Raw genomic sequence first — 25,970 nt, 5'->3', positions numbered from 1 at the left:
CACATTTGTTAACTTATAAATCAGAAACTGACTGCAACCAAAGTATGAATTTGATAATTTTTGTACCAAAATGCTTCTTTGTCCCGCATTCCACCAGCCAGAAATGTTCTCGCTGTTCCTTCCTCTTAAGGGGAATATGATATATTCTCAAGTCCCCAAACCCCTGGCCATCGGTTAGGAACCTGAAGATTTGTTACCACCTTCTCCAAACCCCATAGAACTTAGCTGTCTTATAAAATGTTTCCTTCAAGTTCAAGTTGCCTTGGATTCCCCAGTTGACCATAACAGTCCATTTCCATTCAGTTCATTACACAGTCATTTATTTGCAACCCTGCTATGGTGCCTGGTGATGTTTGGTGCTTTTGATGCAAATTTGCCATATAAATGGCTCCTATCTTGCCATATAAATGGCTCAATTCTAGTTCAGAAGATATATATGTAAATCAGCACTGCCTACTCAATATGATAAATATTATGGTAAAAATTATTGTGGGGCAGCAGAAAAAGAGCTAATGGACTGTGCCTGAACTGTGAATACCTAGCACAAGAAAGCTGTTCAGCTGCAGGGCTTCCCTCCTCTCCCCAGGTAACAAGGGCATTTAACTTGTGATCCATGGACATGTGTTATCCAACTTTAAAAATTAGAAGGCCAGGAGGTGTAGAGAGGAAAATGAGTATAATATCCCTAAGGGTGGAAGAGGACTATATCTGTCAGATTTGCAGCACTCTGTATCCCTGGGAAATACATTTTATACATGATCACATAGTATATAAAAATTAGTGTGTGCACGCTAAGTCGCTTCAGTCAAGTCCAACTCTTTGGAATGTAGCCCTCGAGGGACTCTGTCCCTGCGATTCTCCAGGCAAGAATACTGGAGTGGGTTGTTATGCCCTACTCCAGGGGATCTTCCCAACCCAGGGATCTAGTCCGCATCTCCCGCATTGAAGGTGGACTCTTTACAACTGAGCCACCAGGTAACCGCATATAAAATTAGACAGGATCCTAAATGTACTTTTTACCTTTTGGTAAGCCCAAATATCTAACTTTGTATTTAATTACATATTAATTTCTGATTTCTATGTGTTTTAACTAATTCCATTTTAAAATGCAGCATATGTGAAAGTGTGAAGTCGCTCAGTAGTGTCTGACTCCTTGCGACCCCATGGATTTTAGCCTACCAAGCTCCACCACCCATGGGATTTTTCAGGCAAGAGTACTGGAGTGGGTTGCTATTTCCTTCTCCAGGGGATTTTCCTGACCCAGGGATTTAACCTGGTTCTCAGATTGAACCTGGGTGTCCAATCTAACCTGGGTCTCCCGCATTGCAGGCAGATGCTTTACCCTCTAAGACACCAGGGAAGCAGCATCTCTGGGTTTTCCACAAGTTACCTAAATGGTTTAGAAAGAAATATGAGATTGTGGGAAAGTATGCATCTCAGAATTTAGAAAACCTGAGTGCAAATCTATCCTTTGGCTCCTCTTAGGTGTTCTTTATGCAGAAGGCAATGGCACCCCACTCCAGTACTCTTGCCTGGAAAATCCCATGGATGGAGGAGCCTGGTAGGCTGCAGTCCATGGGGTCACTAAGAGTTGGACACGGCTGAGCAACTTCACTTTCACTTTTTACTTTCATGCATTGGAGAAGGAAGTGGCAACCCACTCCAGTGTTCTTGCCTGGAGAATCCCAGGGACGGGAGAGCCTGGTGGGCTGCCGTCTATGGGGTCGCACAAAGTCGGACACGACTGAAGCGGCTTGGCAGCAGAAGCAGCAGCAGGTGCTCTTTATTTCTTCTCAGCTGTGTGGCCTGGGAAAATTAACCTCTTTGAAAAATGACAACAGTGAGAGTCCTAATGAAACTCAGTTGAACCATATGAAAAGATTCTCAATATCATCTTTCCGTAGAGAACTGTGCAATAAGGAAACACTGAAAAATTACTACATACCTGTTAGAATGAATAAAATCCAGAAAACTGACAACACCAAATGCTGTTGAGGGTGTACAACAACAGGAACTCTCATTCATTGCTGGTGGTGAACTCCAACTGGTACAACTAATTTGGAAGACATTTTGGCAGTTTCTAGCAAGACTAAGGCAATGGCACCCCACTCCAGTACTCTTGCCCGGAAAATCCCATGGACTGAGGAGCCTGGTAGGCTGCAGTCCATGGGGTCGCTAAGAGTCAGACACGACTGAGCGACTTCACTCTCACTTTTCACTTTCATGCATTGGAGAAGGAAATGGAGACCCACTCCAGTGTTCTTGCCGGGAGAATCCCAGGGATGGGGGAGCCTGGTGGGCTGCCGTCTATGGGGTTGCACAGAGTCAGACACGACTGAGGTGACTTAGCAGCAGCAGCAAGACTAAACATACTCTTGTATGATGTAACAATTGAATGCACCTCTGTTTATCCAAATATGTTGAAACTTATATCCATATAAAAACCTGCGTGTGAATGTTTGTAGCAGCTTATTCATAATTGACAAAACTTGGAAGCAACCAAGATGTCTTTCAGTAGGTGAATGGATCATCAAACTGTGGTACATTCAGATAATGGGATATTATTCAGCACTTGAAAGAAATGAACCATCAAGCCATAAAAAGATTTGGAAGAAACATAAATGTATATTACTTGGTAAAAAAAGCCAGCATGAAAAGGCTACATACTTATTATAGTATTAATCCAATTATATGACATTTGGAAAAGAGAAAACTGTAGACAAAAAAGATTGGCAGTTGCCAGGGTTTAGAGGAGAGGGAGGGGTTAATAGGTAGAGCACAGAGGACTTTTTGGGCAGTGAAATTACTCTGTATGTTGCTATAATGATGAACTACATGTCATTATATATTTGACAAAACCTATAGAAAATACAATCCTAATATAAATTGTGGATGTTCGCTGATAATTATGTGTCATTGTAGGCTTGTTAAAGATAAGTGTATCAATCTGGTGGGGGATACTGGTAAAGGAGGAGGCTTGGCATGCATGATGGCAGGCGGTATATGGGAACTCTGAACTTTGCATTTAATTTAACTATAAATCTAAAACTGCTATAGAAATAAAGTCTATTAGATTCCATGGAAAATTATTGCATCTAAAATAATGAAATAATATTAAGCTATATCTGCTACGTTCCTTTTGTTGAATTCTCAAAACAACTTAAAAGCATTGTTGAATCAACTTAGAGACAAGAAAACTGAGTCTGAAAATTAATTTATCATTTATACAATTAATATTTTCTTTGCACAGATTATGTGCCAAGTATTATATTAAGCATGGAGATACTATAATGAATCAATGTGGATGTTATATTCCAGGGAAGTGAGATGTGGAATAAGGTGCTGATCTTTGAGCAGGACTTCTTTTACACACTGGAGCATCAGAAGAGCAGGAAAGTTAAAGTGTGTAAGAAACAGTAGGGATAAGCCAGGTCAAAGGAGATGGGAAGAGAGGTGGAATTAGTCTTGTTTCTGAGATGAGTATGGGCAAGCTGACACATTGCTGTTGGTCCAAAAAGTCTTTTGGTGCGATGGCCCTCATGAGATGACTGATATTCTCCAGGGGTTGAGAAGAGGGTGATTGGTTGCTAAATGGATTGGCATGGGAGTCTCCTAAACTTTTTCACTTTGCAACATCTTACTCTAGAGAGAAACTTCCAGAGGTGTTGTACTGTCAGATAGTAAGTAGCAGAGCCAGTTGCACCCTAGTTTAGTTGTAGGACAATCTGTCGTATCATGTTCCACCCACTTCCAATAAAATATGCTGATACATGGATTTTCTTAGCGCTTAGTTAAAATACAGTATTTGATAGGGCCTGCTTTGCAAACCCTTATAAGATTTCGCTCCTCACTTGCTCTTCATTGGGCTTCCCTCATAGCTCAGTTGGTAAAGAATCCACCTGCAATGCAGGAGCCCCCAGTTCGATTCCTGGGTCAGGAAGATCCCCTGGAGAAGGGATAGGCTACCCACTCCAGGATTCTTGGGGTTCCCTTGTGGCTTAGCTGGTAAACAATCCACCTGCAATGTGGGAGACCAGGGTTCCATCCCTGGGTTGGGAAGATCTCCTGGAGAAGGGAAAAGCTACCCACTCCAGTATTCTGTCCTGGAGAATTCCATCGATATATAGTCCATTGGGGTGCAAAGAGTAGGACATGACTGAGCGACTTTCACTTTCACTTGCTCTTCATTTTTACCTTATTCAACTAATTCCCTCACCTACTTACTACATGTGACCTCAATCATATTGATAGCTGTGGTCCTCTTCCGGGTACACTCTAGTGTCTTATTGATCTCAGGGTTTTTACTGCTGTGTCCTTGGCTTGAAATGCTCTTCTTTCAGATTTTCAAATGGCTAGACTCCTTCTCATCTTTTAAGTTCTAGCGCATGTTTCATCTCCTCAGAAAAGGTTTCCAGACATATTACACAGTTTTGTCTTCTCTTATCTTGCAAGTACCTTGATATTTCATTCAATGTCTTATTGCACTACTTTATGTTTTTATACAGTTGATTAGCATCAGAAGTAATGGGTTCTGTTCATTTAGGCATTTATTATTGGTTTCTTATTCTATACCATAAACTTCATGATTCAGGAATTATATTAGGTACTCAATAAAATGTTGGATGAATGAATAATCACTTGATATGTGTTAGTTTCTTCTCTATACTCTAAAGTAAGCTATTGTTTTTTCTTTTATAATTATAATAGTTGTAATTTTGATAGTTCTTAGAACAGAATGAGATAAAGAATGATAGTGTATATATAAGTGCCTAATTCAGTTCTTAGCTCGTGGTAGGCAATTAGTTAATGACTTTTTTCATTCTTTCATCAATAAATCTCACTAAAACAGTGTACTTGAAATTAATTATAATTCAAATTGGGATATTGTAATCATATATTATAACTAAATATAATATATTGAAATTATATCTTGGTATATTATATAGTATATAATCATTTTATATATTATCATATGTTATATAAGATGTGGTATAATATATATAACATATCATTTTATTATAAATTGTGTTGATGTTATTATATTTAAGTATCTCTTATGAGACATAAGTGTTCTCAAAGTAATATGCCTTCTTAGTTAATCACATATGCCTATGCTAATCACAATGAGAAAAAAATAAAGTTGACTGCCTTAAATTAACGTGGAATTTTCTATCTTTACCAACTTATTACCAAAGTTATAATTTTTGTAATAGTTTCATGATTAACTGACACTTCCTCTCTTCATGTTCACTGTTTCCAGGAGGAACCCTATGTTCTGTTTAAAAAGTCTGACAAACCTCTTTATGGAAATGATCGATTTGAGGGCTATTGCATTGACCTCCTCAGAGAGCTATCTACAATCCTTGGCTTTACATATGAAATTAGACTTGTGGAGGATGGGAAATATGGAGCCCAGGATGATGCCAATGGACAATGGAATGGAATGGTCCGTGAACTAATTGATCATGTAAGTCCCGTTTCTCATTATTACTACCTTTGGAAGATTTCTATTAGATTTACGTTTTTTTGATGGTCAAGGGCTAATAAAGTCAAAGAACAGTGATGTATTTTAAGTATTTACTTTTTCAATAATGTTATTCAAAGTATATATTTTTGTCAAGCATAAAGAATATAAGGGATGAATATAATTCTATTAGAGACATGTGTCTATCTTAAATTAACTAGTAGTTAGTGGTTTAATATCTTGAAGTTTTGGTCTTGATTTGTAAGATGGAATTCAGTTTTTTAACAGTGAATTTCTTTTTCACTTTCGTAATATTAGCTTTCTAATCAATGGAGAGAATAGGTGGTACAAATTCTAAATTTCATGATAAAAATTTTTTATACTAAGATAAGATACTTATTGTCTTTAAAGATGAAAGTAATCTGTACAAAAAATCTAGAATCAAATACTATATAATAATAAAGCAAGAATATTAAGCATATTAAAGCAGAATGACAGATATTTTATTTATTTTTTTCTTTTAAAAATTTGTTTATTTTAACTTAAGGCTAATTACTTTACAATATTGTAATGGTTTTTGGCATACATTGACATGAATCAGACATGGGTGTACATGTGTTCCCCATCCTGAGCCCCCCTAGTTATTTTATTTTTTAAGAAATAATTCAGGCATTTATTCTTGGTCAAGAAAACATTATTTCATAATTTGTCAGTTGGCAGTGTTAATTAATTCATCTATTAAAAAAAAACTCTTTTAAACATCATAACATAATATTTGACTATGTGTTTTGTAACATTTAAGCATATTTTGACATTTTCCTTAATATTAAGGCACATAATTATTGTAAAGAATTCTGGAAAGTTATTTAAATAATTTTCTTTTAAAAAACATTGTGAGTTGTATCCTAAATAAAAATTCTTACTTAATAGAAGTAGCAAATATAAGCAATTTTCAAAACATTTTGAAGATACTTTGCCATTAATTACAAAGTTCATCATCAAGAAAGAAATAAAGGAGATCTGCCTAGCTATCTATCTATCTCTCTGTCAAGAAAGGGGTATTAGACAATGGTTAGGAACAGATTACCATTTTAAAAATTCCTTTTTCTTCAAAGTGAAGTGAATGAAAGTTGCTCAGTTGTGTCCAACTCTTTGCGATCCCATGGTCTATAAAATCCATGGAATTCTCCAGGCCAGAATAATGGTGTGGGTAGCCTTTCCTTTCTGCAGGGGATCTTCCCAGGTCTCCTACATTGCAGGCAGATTCTTTACGAGCTGAGCCACAAGGAAAACCCAATTTTCTTCAAAATTTCAGTATATTTATTTTAGTGACTTAGAATTTACTCTGTAAGTTCCTGAACTCCTAGACTTGATCAATTATTTCTCACAAATTCTCCTTATATGGGACATTTATGTTTTAACTTTGTAAAATACATTGAGAGATAATGAACATACACATGATCTGGGATCAAATATAAAACCTTAAATTGTATGTTCAGTTCAGTTCAGTTCAGTCACTCAGTTGTGTCCGACTCGTTGAGACCCCATGAATCCCAGCACGCCAGGCCTCCCTCTCCGTCACCAGCTCCCAGGTTTACCCAAACTCATGTCCATGGAGTCAGTGATGCCATCCAACCATTTCATCCTCTGTCATCCCCTTCTCCTCCTGCCCCTGATCCCTCCCAGCATCAGGGTCTTTTCTAATGAGTCAGTTCTTCACATGAGGTGGCCAAAGTACTGGAGTTTCAGCTTTAACATCAGTCCTTCCAATGAACACCCAGGACTGATCTCCTTAAAGATGGACTGGCTGAATCTCTTTGTAGTCCAAGGGACTCTCAAGAGTCTTTTCCAATACCACAGTTCAAAAGCATCAATTCTTTGGCACTCAACTTTCTTCACGGTCCAACTCTCACATCCATACATGACCTCTGGAAAACCATAGCCTTGACTAGATGGGCCTTTGTTGGCAAAGTAATGTCTCTGCTTTTGAATATGCTATCTAGGTTGGTCATAACTTTCCTTCTGTTAGTTTATATTAATATAACAATAACTTTCATAAACCTAACTCAAGCTGGTTTAAGTAATTTATTGGTTTGCATCTCTGTGGAGTCTAGAGGTAGTGTGGCTGGATTTGGAATATTAATATTTTATTTCTCTTATCTTTTGCCTCAATTTAGTTCTCACTTCCTTATATTCGTCTAACTCTTAGACATGTGCCTCTCAATAGGTGACAGCAACAATTGCTACCAGCAGTTCTAGATTAACCCTCTAGGTAGAAATATAGTAACTGAAAGGTATAATTTTATAAAAAACTCCAAATTCAGTTTTATTTGCCTGACCTATGTGTGTGTGGGTAGTCACTCAGTCATGTCCAATTGTTTGCACCTGTTTGGAAGGGTCCTCAGTCCGGGGGATTCGCCAGGCAAGACTACTGGAGTGGGTTGCCATTTCCTTCTCAAGGGGATCTTCCCAACCCAGGGATCAAACCCACATCTCCTGTGTCTCCTACATTGCAGGCAGATTCTTTACCTGCTGAACTATTGGGGAAGCCCCTTCCTGACCTTTGTGAGTGCTAAGTCACTTCAGTTGTGCCCAACTCTCTGTGACCCCATGGACTGTAGCCCGCCAAGCTTCTCTGTCCATCAGATTTCCCAGGCAAGAGATACTGGAGTGGGTTGCCATTTCATAAACTAAATTCTGTGCCAGTTATCCAATTCAGAGGCAAATGGTATTCTCGATTATTCTAGGCGTATAGTCACAAGAAACTAGGAGGTAGGGTCAATACCTTAATTAATTATTAATTAATTAATTTTTTTGCTGCATCTGGGCTTAGTTGCAGCATGAAGGATCTTCGTAGTTCCCCCTGGGGTTTGTGGGACCTTAGTTCCCTGACAAGGGATCAAACCCACTTTCACTGCATTGGAAGGTAGATTGTCAACCACTGGATCACCAGTGAAGATTAAAACCATATAGATTTAGAGTTGGGAAACTGGGTTTTCAGAAGAAAATTAGGTTGCTTATACTTGAAGAAAGTGGACTGAATGCTATACAGACCAATACAAGGAATATTCACTATAGATTTCTATGAGTAACTAACTTATGGAAGACTTTTATTTTAGTCAAAACACAAAAATGTTATATCATCCATGCCTCTATGCCAAACCAATCCCTTTATGCTTTATACTTGTCATGTGTGCTTAATGTTCTTTCATTTAAGTTATTTGAGATTCAAAATTGATTAGAAGTTTTATGTTTCTTAGATTTATTTTTTCTTGATTTTGTACCTATATGTTTCTTTAAGAGAACTATAAAGTAGAAAATGAAGGTTGGGTTACAGGGATAGAGCTGTGGCATAAAAGATAATAATACATCAAATGAAGGGATAGTAAGGAAGGTTTTATTATTTGACATTTATTCCTCAAAAAGTATTTTTGATATTGAATTGAGACCACTGATGCAGCTTTTAAGTTGTTTAATCATTTATCCTCAGTGTCATACCTGTCACTTCACTTTCTATTTTTTTCTGTGCTAAAGTACTATCCTATTTCAATACACCCTTTCTTGATACTTTCCTCATGATACATACTGTTGGCGTAGCCTTAGTTTTTAATGTTTAGCATATGTCACATTTAACTAAGAATGATAACTGTAGTCAGTGTATTTTCCCTTGTACCGCCTCAACTTAGTTTGCATGTTCATGAATATGCTAATTTCAATGTAAAGTAGTAACTGAACTACTAATCAACACCCTGAACTTCTCCCACTCCTTACTTTACTTAGATAAAATTATCCTCTTTCAGAGCTTGATTACCATTCTCATTCTGAAATTTCTCCATTCTATATCTTCAGCCCTGAGCTTTCCACCCATATATCTAACTACCTCTGGTATATTTTCCATGTGAATGTCTCATAAGCACCTCAAAGGAAGCATGTTCCAGGCTGAAGGCATTATTCATTTTTTCTGAATCTGTTCCTTCCGAAGAGTTTCATATATCAATGTGGCATTAACAATTCAATAGTTTTCCCAAGCCAAAAATTTAGTATCATGTTTGCCATGTATATTAAGTGTGCTTCTTAAATGATTCTGAAAGCTACCCACTTCTCTCCAGCTCCATTGTTACATGGACTAAGAGCCCCATATGAGAATTGTTTCCTTTTAATCTGGTGAAAGTGTCTTTAGTCGCTCAGTTATGTCCGACTCTTTGCTACCCCAAGGACTGTATAGCCTGCCAGGCTCCTCTGTCCATGGAATTCCCCAGGCAAGAATACTAGAGTGGATAGCCATCTTCTTCTCCAGGGGATCTTCCTGACCCAGGGATCAAGCCCAGGTCTCCTGCATTGCAGGCAAATGCTTTATCATCTAAGCCACCAGGGAAGCTCTCTAATCTGGTACCTATTCATATCTTCAACTAGAGTCTTGTTTAAGAAAGAGAAATCTGATCATGCCCCTCTTTTGCATACAATCTCTCAGTAGTTTTCACTGTCGGAAGGATATAGGACTGACTATATAATATATTTACAAGCCCTAGTCCCTTGGACTGCAAGGAGATCCTACCAGTCCATACTAAAGGAGATCAGTCCTGGGTGTTCATTGGAAGGACTGATGTTGAAGCTGAAACTCCAATACTTTGGCCACCTGATGCGAAGAGCTGACTCATTGGAAAATACCCTGATGCTGGGAAAGATTGAGGGCAGGAAGAGAAGGGGACCACAGAGGATGAGATGGTTGGATGGCATCACCAACTCAATGGACATGGGTTTGGGTGGACTCTGGGAGTTGGTGATGGACAGGGAGGACTGGCATGCTGTAGTTCATGGGGTCACAAAGAGTCAGACACGACTGAGCAACTGAACTGAACTGCATTGATTATTGCTTATCTCCTGCGGAAATCTTTTTGACCCTTCAGACAGACTCTCAGAGCTTCTCCACCCTGCTTTCATGCTGGGAGGTTGTTCTACATAGAATAAATCAACAGAGCTTCCCAAGCAAAGGTCCAAGTCAGAGAGGAGAGTAAGGTTAGGGTATTTATTTTGCTCCTTGTTCCATTCTCTGAGATAGTGTCTCAGAATGGCTTGTGTCCTCACACTGTATGCCAGTTTCTTACAATCATCACAAATCTCTGCTCTGCTCTCAGTTCCAATTTTTACCCTACATAGCTGTGTTTATTCTGATCTTAGGGGTGGTTACAGCTTAGCTGCTAATGGCTTTGAGTTCCTACACCATTCCTTAAAATTCTCTTTACCAGTAGTTCTCAAAGTATATTCCATAGACCCGCAGAATCATGTTGGAAATGCACATTTTCAGGTCCCACTCTAGACCTACCTGATCTGAAACTGTGGTGAAATCTGGCAATCTCCTTTTAAACAAGCCTCCCTGATGATATTCTGATGTTCTCTGAAGTTTGAGAATCAGTTAGTCCTTTTGTAAATAAATCCTGCTCATGTATCCTCATATGAGTGTGCACCTATTTTCTGTTGAAACTCTAACTGACACACCTTTGTATATTTTCATCTACTCTGCTCTCTCCACCCACTTGTGGGCTTTTTTCATTCTTGTTCTCCTTTGCCTCCAGTCTAGTTTTCTGTCTTCAGAACTCTCCTCAACCCCCATCTAGCTCATCTGATCCAGACTACTTTTGCTCAGCTTCAGAAACACTTCATCCGTGAGGCTTCCTCACTAGGCCCCAGGAAGTCTACCTGCAAAGAGTTCCCACATAATTCTTATTGTATAATACCATTACACTTCAATTACCAACTTAATATCTATACTATTTACTTGCATGTAATTTGTATAGTGTTCTTGTGTGGGAAATCCCATGGACTGAGAAGCCCTGTGGGCTGCAGTCCATGGGGTCTCCAAAGACTCAGACACGGCAAAGAGATTAAACAATAACAAAGTTGTATAGTAGTTTTAATATCAATTGGGGCTATATGAGTTGCAAGTATATGAACCTTGGCTAAATAGAGCTTATACAAACACATATTTTTTTAAAGCCCCACATTACAAAAAACATCCAACAGTGATTTTCACTTCAAGTACATTCAACCCAGGGGCTTAAAGCAGGCCATTGCATACATTGGTCTCTCTTTCACTGCCTTGTTATCTCTTGGCTTTACTCTCTTTATTGATTTTATTCTTTTTTTTTTTTTTTTTAGCACTTGAAATACCCACCTCAGTCATCACCTAGGTAATCTTAGGCAATTTAGTTAATTTTCAGTACAGTTCAGTCACTCAGTCATTTCTTTTTTTTTTTTTTTTTAATTTTAGTTTTTTATTTTTTAAATTTTAAAATCTTTAATTCTTACATGCATTCTCAAACATGAACCCCCCTCCCACCTCCCTCCCCATAACATCTTTCTGGGTCATCCCCATGCACCAGCCCCAAGCATGCTGCATCCTGCGTCAGACATAGACTGGCGATTCAATTCACATGATAGTATACATGTTAGAATGTCATTCTCCCAAATCATCCCACCCTCTCCCTCTCCCTCTGAGTCCAAAAGTCCGTTATACACATCTGTGTCTCTTTCCCTGTCTTGCATACAGGGTCGTCATTGCCATCTTCCTAAATTCCATATATATGTGTTAGTATACTGTATTGGTGTTTTTCTTTCTGGCTTACTTCACTCTGTATAATTGGCTCCAGTTTCATCCATCTCATCAGAACTGATTCAAATGAATTCTTTTTAACGGCTGAGTAATACTCCATTGTGTATATGTACCACAGCTTTCTTATCCATTCATCTGCTGATGGACATCTAGGTTGTTTCCATGTCCTGGCTATTATAAACAGTGCTGCGATGAACATTGGGGTACATGTGTCTCCTTCAATTCTGGTTTCCTTGGTGTGTATGCCCAGAAGTGGGATTGCTGGGTCATAAGGTAGTTCTATTTGCAATTTTTTAAGGAATCTCCACACTGTTCTCCATAGTGGCTGTACTAGTTTGCATTCCCACCAACAGTGTAGGAGGGTTCCCTTTTCTCCACACCCTCTCCAGCATTTATTGCTTGCAGATTTTTGGATCGCAGCCATTCTGACTGGTGTGAAGTGGTACCTCATTGTGGTTTTGACTTGCATTTCTCTAATAATGAGTGATGTTGAGCATCTTTTCATGTGTTTGTTAGCCATCCGTATGTCTTCTTTGGAGAAATGTCTATTTAGTTCTTTGGCCCATTTTTTCGATTGGGTCGTTTATTTTTCTGGAATTGAGCTGCATAAGTTGCTTGTATATTTTTGAGATTAGTTGTTTTGTCAGTTGCTTCATTTGCTATTATTTTCTCCCATTCAGAAGGCTGTCTTTTCACCTTGCTTATATTTTCCTTTGTTGTGCAGATTTTATTCTTAAACACATTCTTTCTACATGGAGACAAAGGTGGCTCAAGTTGGTGCTAGGCCAGTGGTTCTCAATTCGGGGCATTTTTTTTTTCCAGCAAACATTTGGCAATGTTGGGGGACATATTTATTGTCACAATTTAAGGAGGTGGGAGGGGTGTTGCTGCTGTCACTAAGGGATAGAGGCTAGAAATACTAGCCTCTGAATAACGTACTTAGGCCCTCAGAATAAAATGTTACTTGTCCCAAATACCAGTAGTATTGAGGCTGAGAAATCTAGGTTTACCTATTTCTTAGAGTCCTCCTTCTAAAAAGAGAGTGGTCTCCTTTAGCCAAAATTTCAGCAAAACCTATTTTTAGGGTGTTGGGATGAGGGGAGAGGGGTGTCAACTGGGGCAACTAGGACCATGTCCCCATCTGTGAACTAAGCCATAAGGCTGGGACCACGAAGGTGGCTAGTGGAATGGCCCCACCTGGATCATATGTCAACATCTAGAATTGTGGGCTACAGTCAGCTGCATCTGAATTATGGTACTTATCATTTGTATGTGAACTTGGGGGACAGAAACAAATGATATTTATCTTATACAGGCTATGCGCCAATCCACTTTTGTAGACTTTCTTGAAATTATGGTCAAGTAGAGGGGGCATAACCAATAAAGAAACTGTATTTATTCAGGTGTTGTGATGGAGAAATGTAATTACAAATAAGATCTTCCTCCAACCCAGAAAATATCTCCACAAAGATAGAAGAAAAAGAAAATAATATTATGGAAAAGCATTAAATTGGAATGTGATATGCACTGTAGGCAATTTGCTAAGAGATGGCAAAGACAGAAAAAAATATCAGCCTTTAATATAGCCAAGCAGACGCGACCCATTATAGTACATATGTGTTCTGAATAGAAACAACTAGTCCTCAAGAAGCCTTGAAAGTACTACTCATCACACATAGTTCATATTAAATTTGTTTGGTAACTGGAGGAGAAGGGGTCACAGAGGATGAGATGGTTGGATGGCATCACCAACTTGATGGACATGAGTTTGAGCAAGCTCTGGGAGTTGGTGATGGACAGGGAAGCCTGGTGTGCTACAGTTCATGGGATCGCAAACAGTCAGACATGCCTGAGTGACTGAACTAAACTGGGATAACCATCTGTGTTAAATAATTGGCTTTATACTGCCAATTATACTGTAGAAGTGGAGAAGGCAATGGCACCCCACTCCAGTACTCTTGCCTGGAAAATCCCATGGACAGAGGAGCCTGGTAGACTGCGGTCCATGGGGTCGTGAAGAGTCAGACATGACTGAGTGACTTCACTTTCACTTTTCACTTTCATGCATTGGAGAAGGACATGGCAACCCACTCCAGTGTTCTTGCCTGGAGAATCCTAGGGACAGGGGAGCCTGTTGGGCTGCCGTCTCTGAGGTCACACAGAGTCGGACATGACTGAAGTGACTTAGCAGCAGCAGCAGCAGCAGCATACTGTAGAAGAACTAGCTTCTCATACTTTTATGACAGCAGGTAGATTTTAGGGACTCACCCACAGAAATTTCCACAGCAATTAGGAGTTAGGATGCACTCTTCCTGGGTGATTCTATTCCTTTTTAAAAAAAAATTATATTATTGGAATATAATTGTCTTACAATGTTGTGTTAGTTTCTGCTGTACAAAAAAGTGAATCAAATATGTATATATATATTTATATCCCTTCATTTTTGAGCCTCTCTCCCACCCCTGGTGTTTCCATTTGAAATAGTTACTACTCAGGTCCTTAAAAAAGGCATCCTCTAGTGGGAAACCTGGCAAGAGGCTTACCTGACTTGTAAAGATTAATTCAGTCCATGGAGTTGCAAGGGCTTCCTCGGTGGCTCAAATGGTAGAGAATCTGCTTGCAATGCCAGATGCTTTCAGTCCCTGGGTTGGGAAGATCCCTGGAGGAGGGCATGGCAACCCACCAGTATTCTTGCCTGGAGAATCAAATGGACAGAGAAACCTGACAGGCTACAGTTCATAGGGTTGCAAAGAGTCGGACATGACTGAGTGACTGAGCACAGCAACAGCACGGTTTGGATCTCTGGGTGGGGAAGATTCTCTGGAGAAGGAACTGGAAACCCACTCCAGTGTTCTTGCCTGGAGAGCTCCATGGACATAGGAACCTGGAAGGCTACAGTCCATGGGGTTGCAAAGAGCTGGAAGCAACTGAACAACTAACACACACATGGAGTTGCAAAGAATTGGACACAACTCAGTACTGGAAAACAACAAAGGGTAATAGACTGATTGACTAGCTTTCACTTTTTCATAAATGTCAAAAAGAGAGACAAGACTTAAAATTACAAGTTTTCTTAAGTAAATGTTCTAAGAAAAAGGGAAAGGTCTCTGATCATTTTCAGTAGAGAGGATTGAGTCTCTTATGTTTAATTTTAATTTGCCCTGACTGTCGGAAGTCTATTTTTGTAATAACTGCTTTTACCCACTTCTTCTCTCTCATTCATTCTTGAGAGGATCCTCAATATATAAGGTTTGTTATGACCTCTAAGTTTGTTTTAATCTCACCAGGGACCATTGTTGATGGTGCTATATGAAGACAGAACCTCAGAAAGTTATTAGGAGAGAGTGGCTCCCTGAAGCCTTGTTAGTCTTTGGAAAATGATAAGCCTTTTCCCTTGAAACACCTTCCTCCCCCATCATTTCCAATACAGGGCTGCACAGAAAGTATCCTAGTAAGTACTTGGTGAGACAGATGTTGGTTCAGGTCCTAATTGTTTCACTATATAGTTTTATGCTTTGGTCCCATTGCTTCAAGTTCTTTAAGCCTTAATCTTCTCAAAAATAAATAGTTATACATATTAATAATTATTAATTATATATACAAACATATGTTTCCTAATGTAGTGTATGACAATAGATAATCAAGAAACAGAGATATGTTTGAACTAATAAATTCAGTTTGTCTCTTCTTACTTATTCTGTTTTTATTATAGCTTATGAGTATTATTTTTGAAGACTAAAAATATAACATTTAGATACTATATAATGAGAAAGATGTAGGGATTATAGTTGCTATTGATATTAATTTTATGTTAAATCATAGTAAAATTAGTGTTAAGTTTTAATGTAAAATTTATTCATTGGAACCTTCAATGTTCCAATATCTCAGTGCTTTCCTACCTAAATGATCCATGTCTTGTGAATGGTAATTTTATATTAGAATTAATTAAACATAGAGAAGAATTGATAGGAAATCAAGGGACAAGCTAATTCATTTGAAAATTTCTATTTAATATTATTTTTAAATCAAATAAATCATTATTGGAAAAGTCAAAATGTTTTTGGATCTTCTTATATTTATTGTATAATTTGGTATTGTGTCAAATTTGAGTTAAATGTATGACTGAATGTTAAAAGGCTTATCTTCCTTGCTTTAATCCTTTAAACAGACATTTCTCAAATATATACTTTAAAAATTTTCCAGAATCATATTATTTGAATGTTTCATGGAATATATTAATAGTAGGTATTATTACAGAGAAAATGAAGTAAAATCTATGCAGTTTTTCATTAACATAGATGACCTACTCATTTTAGTATTTTAATGCTAAGAGGACTATTCATCAAGCTAGCCATGATTTGAGTTTTTATGATGATTGTTGGGCCATTCTATTTGAAATGTGCTGGGCAGCTATAAAAACTGAAAATTCTGTGAGTCACCAAACTGATTAAAATCTATATCAGGACACTATTTTACTGTATCAGTTCATTGCTTCCGTAAATCCTCTGGTATTGAGGTACGTGCATGGTAGTATTCATGTGCTTCAAATATACTGAAAATAACTAGGAGACACAAATAATAGGATGAGAGAAAGTGTTTAGTATTCAAGAATGAAAGAATGACATAAATGGTCCATAGTGTGCCACAATAAATGTTACACTCAAACACCTTGCTCCTTAGAGAATATGCAATGTGTTTTCCAAATTCTTTTTTTTTTAATATCATCTTCCAAGGGCCCCAATGAGAGCGTCTATTCAAGCTCCAAGGAATGAAATAAACAGTGACACATTTTCCTCAGGAAATTAAAGCATCATAGCTTTTTGTATAATATTTTATGAAACATTTGATCAAATTTTTCATTATTAAAATCAAGCTTAGCTATTGAACCTGGCAGTAGAGATGAGTACACAGAAACTTGGTGATGCAACTATGGTAATAAGTTGAGCATATATTTACTTGTAGCTCTGGGCTATGAATTTCTTATGGCTGATAACTCATTTGCGGGCTCATGAGACAACTGTTGTATGTTATTCATAAATCCAGCTAGAGTTATTAATAAGTTTGAAGGAAAACATATAGGCTACAATAAACTAGCAGCACATATTATTATGGGATTCCTTAAAGGAGACAAGGGCAGTTGCATTACTTTCCAATCTTGGATGATGTTTGCCTTAGCAGTGGGAAACTAGGAAGATGTACTTGTATATATCCATACATAAGCTAATAAGGCAGGATGTCGAGTCTCTTTTTGTGCAGGCTAAAAATAGGCCTTAGATCTGTCCCTTTCTTCCAGTTTTATACTCACACACTTAGTTCAGATACTTGCCACTTTATTATGTCTTTATTATGTACTCCCTGCCTCTTCTTTAGGAAAAGGCAATGACACCCCACTCCAGTACTCTTGCCTGGAAAATCCCATGGACGGAGGAGCCTGGTTGGCTGCAGTCCATGGGGTTACTAAGAGTCGGACACGACTGAGCAATTTCACTTTCATGCATTGGAAAAGGAAATGGCAACCCACTCCAGTGTTATTGCTTGGAGACTCCCAAGGACAGTGGAGCCTGGTGGGCTGCCATCTATGGAGTCATACAGAGTCGGATACGACTGAGCAACTTTAGCAGCCTCTTCTTTAGGAATGTACCTACACATTATAGTCAGATTCTTCTTTAATCACTAGTGTTTTCTCAAAGCTGTCCTACTCAAAGTATTGCAGAGATACTGATAGATTGTAGTATAAACTTTCAAATATACATGTACGTGAAAGTCGCTCAGTAGTCCAACAAAGAGTTGGACTCTTTGTGACCCCATGGACTATACAGTTCATGGAATTCTCCAGGCAAGAATACTGGAGTGGGTAGCCTTTCCCTTCTCCAAGGGATCTTCCCAACCCAGGGGTCGAACCCAGGTCTCTCGCACCACAGGCTGATTCTTTACCAGCTGAGCCACCAGGGAAACCCAAGAATACTGGATTAGGTAGCCTATCCCTTCTACAGAGGATCTTCCTAACTCAGGAATCGAAGCAGGGTCTCCTGCATTGCAGGCAGATTGTTTACCAGCTGAGCTACCAGGGAATCCCAGCATGTCAAATACACATGTTGACATCTAATTTATTTCTCACTGTTCCCTGACACCTGGTGATTCATGCAGTCCTTAGGCTTTTTCTCCTTGTTCCCTGTTTCAAGTTTGCCTACAGGGTTCCATGTTGGAACTCTGATCACCAAGGCTTTTCCTGATCATTTCATATTTCTAAAGAGCCCACTGAAATTTTAAAAGCAAACAAAACTTGAAAGCATTTGCCAGATTAAGAAAAGAATGAGAAAAAAAAAGAAAAGAATGAGAAAAAAAGAAAAGAATGAGAAAAAATAGGTTATAGTTTATAAAACAACTATTACAAATTGGGTAGTCTTTTAGGGCCTAGTCCCTCTTCTTTTACATGTATTTTAAGACCAGTAATGCAGCGGTTCCCAGCTGCCTGAATGCTTCCCTGCATGCTGGCTCAACAACACAATTGGTGTTTAACACTATCAAGTCTTTTATACTTCATAAGTGAGCCTGAGAGGACCTCACTGTACTTTGCCTTGCCTTCTGATTGCTCTTTTATTATATACCAGGGAGGAAGTCAAACATTTGTTTATCAAGGAACTTAAAAAGTCTCCAGGTATTATCACAGAAATGGGAAGCCTAAATCAAAAGCCAGTTTCTACTAAATGGGAATTAACCTGTGCCATAGCTTTTGAATTTTGATAGCATGTTGCCTCAAGTTTGCATTCTACTGGAAGCATTCTGGTATTTCAATTTTAAAAAGTTAGGCAAGGGTAATATTGTTATTGTTATTATTTTTTTAATTTGAGGAAAATCACTAAAACATAGAACTGCAAATTTATTTATAATTTCCCATGACACAAAGTGGCAACTGTTAACATGTTTGTTGACTTTGCTTTCAGTTTCTTTTAACATAAAGGTTATAAAACATAACAGATAATACTGAAGTCCCTTGTTGTTGTTCAATCACTAAGTTGTATCTGACTCTTTGTAACCCCATGAACTGCAGCTTCCAGGATTTCCGGTCCTTCACTATCTCCCTGACTTTGCTCAAACTCAGGTCCATTGAGTCAGTGATGCCATCCAACCATCTCATATTCTGCTGGCCCTTTTTCTGCTTGCCCTCAATATTTCCCAGCATCAGGGTCTTTTCCAGGGTCAGCTTTTTGCATCAGGTGGCAAAGTATTAAAGCTTCAGCTTCAGCACCAGTCCTTCCAATGAATATTCAGGGTTGATTTCCTTTAGGATTGACTGGTTTGATCTCCTTGCTGTCAAGGATCTCTCAAGAGTCTTCTCCAATACCACATTTTGAAAGCATCAATTATTTGGCACTCGCCCTTCTTTATGGTCCAACTCTCACATCCATGAGTTTCCTGGCTAGCTAGGCTGTTAAAGAATTTGCCTGCAAATGTAGAAGACCCCAGTTTAATTCCTGGGGCAGGAAGATCCCCTGGAGAAGGGACAGGCTACCCACTCCAGTATTCATGGGCTTCCCTGGTGATTCAGACAGTAAAATAATCCTCCTGCAATGTGGGAGACCTAGGTTCCATCCCTGGGTTGGGGAGATTTCCTGGAGGAGGGCATGGCAACCCACTCCAGTATTCTTGCCTGGGGAATTCCATGGACAGAGGAACCTAGGGCTGCAGTCCATAGGGTCTCAATGAGTCAGACACGACTGAGCAACTAAGCAAGCAAGCAAGCTCACATCTGTACATGACTGCTGGAAAAACCATAGCTTTGACTATTTGGATGTTTGTCGGCAAAGTGATGTCTCTACTTTTGAATACACTGTTTGGTTCATCATGGCTATTCTTCCAAGGATTCTTCCAATTTCGTGACTGCAGCCACCATACGCATTGATTTTGAAGACCAAGAAAATGAAATCTGACACTTTCCACTTTTTTCCGTTTGCCTTGAAGTGATAGGGCTGGATGCCATGATCTTCGTTTTTTGAATGTTGAGTTTAAAGTCACCATTTTCACTCTCCTCTTTCACCTTCAAGAGGCTCTTTGGTTGTTTGTCAGTTCAGTTCAGTTCAGTTGCTGAATTATGTCTGATTTTTTGTGACCCCATGGACTGCAGCACACCAGGCTTCCCCGTCCATCACAAACTCCTGGAATTTACTCAAACTCATGTCCATTGAGTCAGTGATGCCATCCAACCATCTCATCCTTTGTCATCACCTTTTTCTCCAGCCTTCAATCTTTACCAGTATCAGGGTCTTTTTCAGTGAGTCAACTCTTTGCATGAGGTGGCCAAAGTACTGGAGTTTCAACTTCAGCATCAGTCCTTCCAATAAATATTCAGGGCTGATTTCCTTTAAAATGGACTGGTTTGATCTCCTTGCAGTTCAAGGGACTCTCAAGAGTCTTCTCCAACACCACAGTTCAAAAGCATCAATTCTTTGGCTCTCAACTTTCATTACAGTCCAACTCTCACATCCATACATGACAACTGGGAAACAATAGCTTTGACTAGACAGACCTTTGTCAACAAAGTAATGTCTCTGCTTTTTAATGTGCTGTCTAGGTTGGTCATAACTTTCCTTCCAAGGAGTAAGCATCTTTTAATTTCATGGCTGCAGTCACCATCTGCAGTGATTTTGGGGCCCAAAAATATAAAGTCAGCCACTGTATCCACTGTTTATCTATTTGCCATGAGGTGATGGGACTGGATGCAGTGATCTTAGTTTTCTGAATGTTTAGCTTTAAGCCAATTTTTTCACTCTCCTCTTTTCACTTTCATCAAGAGGCTCTTTAGTTCTTGGCTTTCTGCCATAAGTGTGGTGTCATCTGCATATATGAGATTATTGATATTTCTCCCAGCAGTCTTGATTCCAGCTTGTGCTTCCTCCAGCGCAGCATTTCTCATGATGTACTCTGCATATAAGTTAAATAAGCAGGGTGACAATATACAGCCTTGATGTACTCCTTTCCCTATTTGGAACCAGTCTGTTGTTCCATGTCCTATTCTAACTGTTACTTCATGACTTGCATACAGATTCCTCAGGAGGTAGGTAAGATGATTTTTTTCACTTTCTGCCATTAAAGTAGTATCATCTGCATATTTGAAGTTGTTGATATTTCTCCCACAAATCTTGATTCCAGCTTGTGAGTTATCCAGCCCTGCATTTTGTATGATCTACTCTGGGCTTCCCTGGTAGCTCAGATGGTAAAGAATCTGCCCATAGTTTGGGAGACCTGGGTTTGATCCCTGGGTTGGGAAGATCCCCTGGGGAAGGGCATAGCAACCCATTCCAGTATTCTTACCTGGAGAATCCCATGGACAGAGTAGCCTGGTGGACTACAGTCAATGGAGTCACAAAGAGCTGGACAGGACTGAGCAACTAACACACACACACACAGACTCTATATATACTCACCATAAAATTTGTCAATTTAGTAATTTCCAAATCAATTACAAAAATATAATTACATTTCCCTCATCCTTCCCCACATGCAGTTATTCTTGTTTGATATTCTTTCAGATCATTATGTATAAATTTTTAATAGTTTGAATAGTTGATACTAGGAGCATACCATTTTTATTTAACCAGTCCCTGTGGAGAGAGAGTCAAGTTATTTCCAGTGTTATGCTGTGAAAATGGATGCTGTCGGAAGAGCCATGTCTTGTCTTGCTGTCTTGTTTTCTGGAGCTCCTATGCAAGAGCTGCTCTAAGAGATGCACTAAAAGAAAGGAATTGTTGGTCAGAGTTTACCTATATTTTTCATTTCATTAGATACTGAAAATACTATTCTCCAAATTGTTTTACCAATTTGCATTTCTACAATAAGTTTACGAGTTTCTGTTTCTCTGCAAAATCACTAACTTGAGATTCACACTATTTGAATTTGATCAGTCAGGGCTTCCCTGGTGGCTCAGATGATTTTAAAAAGTAAAAGTGAAAGTGGCTCAGTCATGCCCGACTCTTTGCGACCCCATGGACTACAGTCCATGGAATTCTCCAGGCCAGAATACTGGAGTGGAGAGCCTTTTCCTTCTCCAGGGGGTATTCCCAACCCAGGGATCAAATCCATTGCATGCAGATTCTTTACCAGCTGAGCCACAAGGGAAGCCGAGATGATGAAGTATCTGCCTGCAATGCGAAAGACCCAGGTTCAATCCCTGGGTTGGAAAGATCCCTTGGAGCAGGAAATGACAGCTTACTCTAATATTCTTGCCTAGAGAATTCCATGGACAGAGGAGCTTGGTGGATTCCAGTCCATGGGATTGCAAAGAGTTGGACACAACTAAGGGACTAAAACACACAGTCAGGAGATAAGGAATCCCATTGCTTTAACTTATAATTCCTTTATTAGTAGTCTCTTCCCCCACTCCTTCCATGTTGATTGACTTTTTAGTTAGTTTTTCCTCCTTTGATTTTCCCGCTTACTTCCTTCACCTTTCCTTTTTGATATTTAGTAATGTGTTATATTTTTTGTATACTGATAATGCAAACATTTTTCCTGGTTAGGGTGTTGTCTTTTAATTTGTTTAAAGTATGTGTATGTGTTTGTGTTTGTGTGAATTTTGGAATAGACTTTTTAAAGTTTGAGTTTGTTGATTTACTTATTTTTTTTCAGAGTTATGTTTACTTTTCTTTGTTGGGGAAATCCTTCCTTAGGAATTCATTAAGATATTCTATTATTTAAGAGTCTTAATATTTTTGTTTTTTTCACATTTAGTTCTTTCACCACATGCAGTTTGTTCAGTAATTTGTGCGGACTTAAGTCCTCACTGGTTGGACTTATACTTAAGTAAAAGTCTGAATTCTTTCCACTCTCTTCCTGAGGATATACAACCAAATAGGCTAAGTCAGACATATTAGTTGATAATTTTCCTTTGGGGGAAAAAAAAAACAGTGTAAAAAAAGTGATTTTTACTTTAAATGAGAAATCTTCTGACTGTTAACTGAGACATTAGAGCTAAGTACTTTGAAGAGTTCATGACATGTTAAGAAGGGCTAATGTAGTTCTCTGGAACTGAACTATTTTTTCAGTGATTAAAACAGCAAGTTGTTGAAAGTAGAAATAGTGTAATTCTGATTTATACTGTATAATAGATCACTATTCACAAGAAATTATCCCATAGTTGATACTTACTTAATAGCAACTGCTTATTGAATATCTCCCCTTGGAAAGAGTGTTAACTACAGCATTATAATATCTTTTAAATATAATGGTTCTATTTTATCTTTTCTGTTTACTTTTGCAGTAACATTGACATTATCTTTAGAAATATTTAAGGTGTTTTTAAAACATAATTTTAAAAACAACTTAAAAATTTTGCTGTATCCTCAAGATTTTTAAAATTTTCCTAATTATTTCCCTAATAATGAACTCCTGGTAATTTACTATTTGGTTATAATATTATAGTAAAAACCAGTCTTAAGGATTATTTTATTTTGTAACTATATATTGTTGAATAAATATCCCCCATGGATACTACTTTCTTCAAACAAGATTGTTAAACTTACAATACTTAAAATTTTGTAAAGTGAATATTTTCAATATAAATATTATCAGAAAAAAATACCATAAGACATAATTAGAAACTTTAGAAGAAGTAAAAAGCTAAATCGGGATTATAGAGATTCCTATAGATGTATGGAGACTTCTATACACTCCTATATATAATTTTGCCTCTGACAAAACAGTGCATAGCTAATCAGTCTCACACTGCCAGGCATTGAAACTTTTCCTTGACATAGTCAGGAAAAGCTTCTTAGAAAAGAAAGAAAACTCTTTTAAAAAGCTTCTTAAATGAACAGGAGAAAACAGATTAGAATGAAGAAGGTTCAAAATTGGGGATTTGGTGATGACTCAAACAATAAAGTACTAAATAAAAATGAAAGTAGAACAATAAGGGCAAAGGTATTCTGGGAGAAAATTGCCCACAGGAGCAGATCAAAAATCTAGAATTATTTGAATTCAATAATAAGAAGTTTATATTTGACTCAGAGAGTGAATTTACAGTGACACTGTTGAAGCAGTAGACTGAAAAATTCGTTTATCTGTGGTATAAGGTGTTATTTAATCATAAGCACTGACACGCATCTATTATAAGAAAGGCAGAATAAATGTAACTGAAAACAGATATAAAATTATTTTCTATTAGGGTATAGTTTATTAACAATGTGTTTGTTTCAGGTGTACAGCAAAGTGATTCAGTTACAGATATACACGTATCTATAAATTTTTCAGATTCTTTTCCTATTTAGGTTATTACAGAGTATTGAGCAAAGTTCCATCTGCTATACAGTAGGTCCCTGTTGGTTCTCTATTTTAAATAAATGTGACTTTTTTAAGGTGACCTTTTCTTTAGAACATGAAACAAATCCAAACAAGAACAAAACAAAGTTCTAAACAAAAGTTAAAAGAACTTTAAAAATTCAGCCATAGAATGAATTCTCTTAATAGAATAAATACCATTTTTTTAAACTGTGCCTGGATTTTCCTTCCACAGGAGTTATGTGGAATTGCTTTTCAAAGTAAACTCGAATAGTGGAAATAATGCGATGGCCAAAAAATGATATTCTTCAGTATATCCCTAAGTGAAAGTGCTAGTCTCTCATTCATGTCTGACTCTTTGCCCTAAATAGAAGTATAATTCAGTGCTAGTAACTCAGCATTTTTCAGTGTGTCCTAGTTTTAGCCACTGAAGACTAAAGACAAGTATGAATCCTAGGTGACATAGGCACATAAATACATTATATATACTTCAGGTAATGCAATAATAGAGATCTTTGCAAGATATTTGGGAAACTTGAGGGGTATATATCTAATCCCACCTGGAAGGAAAAGGATCAAGGAAGTTTTTAAGCTTAAATTGTAAGAAAATGACAGATGCTTTTTCCAATATACTATATTTAGCACTGCAGTTAATTTAATTTTAGAATGTAGTTCTACCTAAAAGATGTTAGTTTATATAACATCACACATGACTAAAAGAATGAACTATAACTTGGTCAGGTTCATTTAAGTGCATTGAAAAACAATTCAATTTTAGATAACTCTGATCTGATTAAGAATACTTTTAAAGACAGGATTAACAAAAGATTTCTCTATCTCTTTGCCAGATGGGTTTATTTTTATTAATTAAGAACAGTCTATTGAGAATGCATTTATTTGTTATTATGTAATTATACTAACATTAACCAATGTTGTTTTATGCTAAAGCATGTGTCTTCACCTACAGAATTTCCTAGTCATTTTTAATTATATTTAAGGTTTTCTGGTTCCTCATCTTAGCAGCATCAGCTTCAGGAGCAAGGACATTCAGTTTGCTAAAGTCATTGAAGAGAAAAGTTTCTTTTTCATATATTTAATTAGGATGATATTTGTGATCAAATTTTTAAAATCAAGATCCAAGTTGGATTTTGGAATATCAAAGATATTGTATATGGGATGTATTCAAGTACAAATGTATAATATGTACTTCTTTATGTGTCAATAGTTTAGTATTAGACAATATAAAATATGTAGTCCTTGCATTTTCTTCTTTTAAGAAATGATTGTCCTTGATACCTTATGATGCACTATACTTTTTTCTTTCACCTGAGATTAATTTTTTTAGCAACATTTAGATTCCGAATATTCTCTCTGATGTCACTTTCTGTTATTCAATAGATGCATCTTCAGGCTTCTCTCTCTGTTTAGGATATAAGCTTTGGATAATCTGTGTCTCTAGGACTTAGCACAGTGCCTAAGACACAGTAGATTTTTAATGCTGTTGTTCAGTCGCTCATTCGTGACTCTTTGTGACCCCATGGACTGCAGCACACCAGGCTTCCCTGTCCTTCACCAGATTCTTAATGAGGTTTTCTTAAATAAATCAACCCTATTTTCCCATCC

General features: G+C 37.7%; 1 protein-coding gene across 7 annotated transcripts in view; it reads left to right on the top strand.

Moving 5' to 3' along the window:
* Window positions 1-25,970, top strand: part of GRIK2 (glutamate ionotropic receptor kainate type subunit 2) — a 732,858-nt gene that overhangs the window by 514,809 nt on the left and 192,079 nt on the right. For all 7 annotated transcript variants that reach the window (XM_042253366.1, XM_004011243.5, XM_060419222.1 and 4 more), the window contains one exon: window positions 5,261-5,467. In XM_042253366.1, the coding sequence (XP_042109300.1) occupies window positions 5,261-5,467 (207 nt within the window). The remainder of the gene's footprint in view (window positions 1-5,260; window positions 5,468-25,970) is intronic.

This window comes from Ovis aries, chromosome 8 (genome assembly GCF_016772045.2).
Source record: "Ovis aries strain OAR_USU_Benz2616 breed Rambouillet chromosome 8, ARS-UI_Ramb_v3.0, whole genome shotgun sequence".
NCBI classification, from domain to species: Eukaryota; Metazoa; Chordata; class Mammalia; order Artiodactyla; family Bovidae; genus Ovis; species Ovis aries.
The sequence above is the reverse complement of the archived record's forward strand: the minus strand, read 5'-3'. Positions and strand labels throughout refer to the sequence as shown.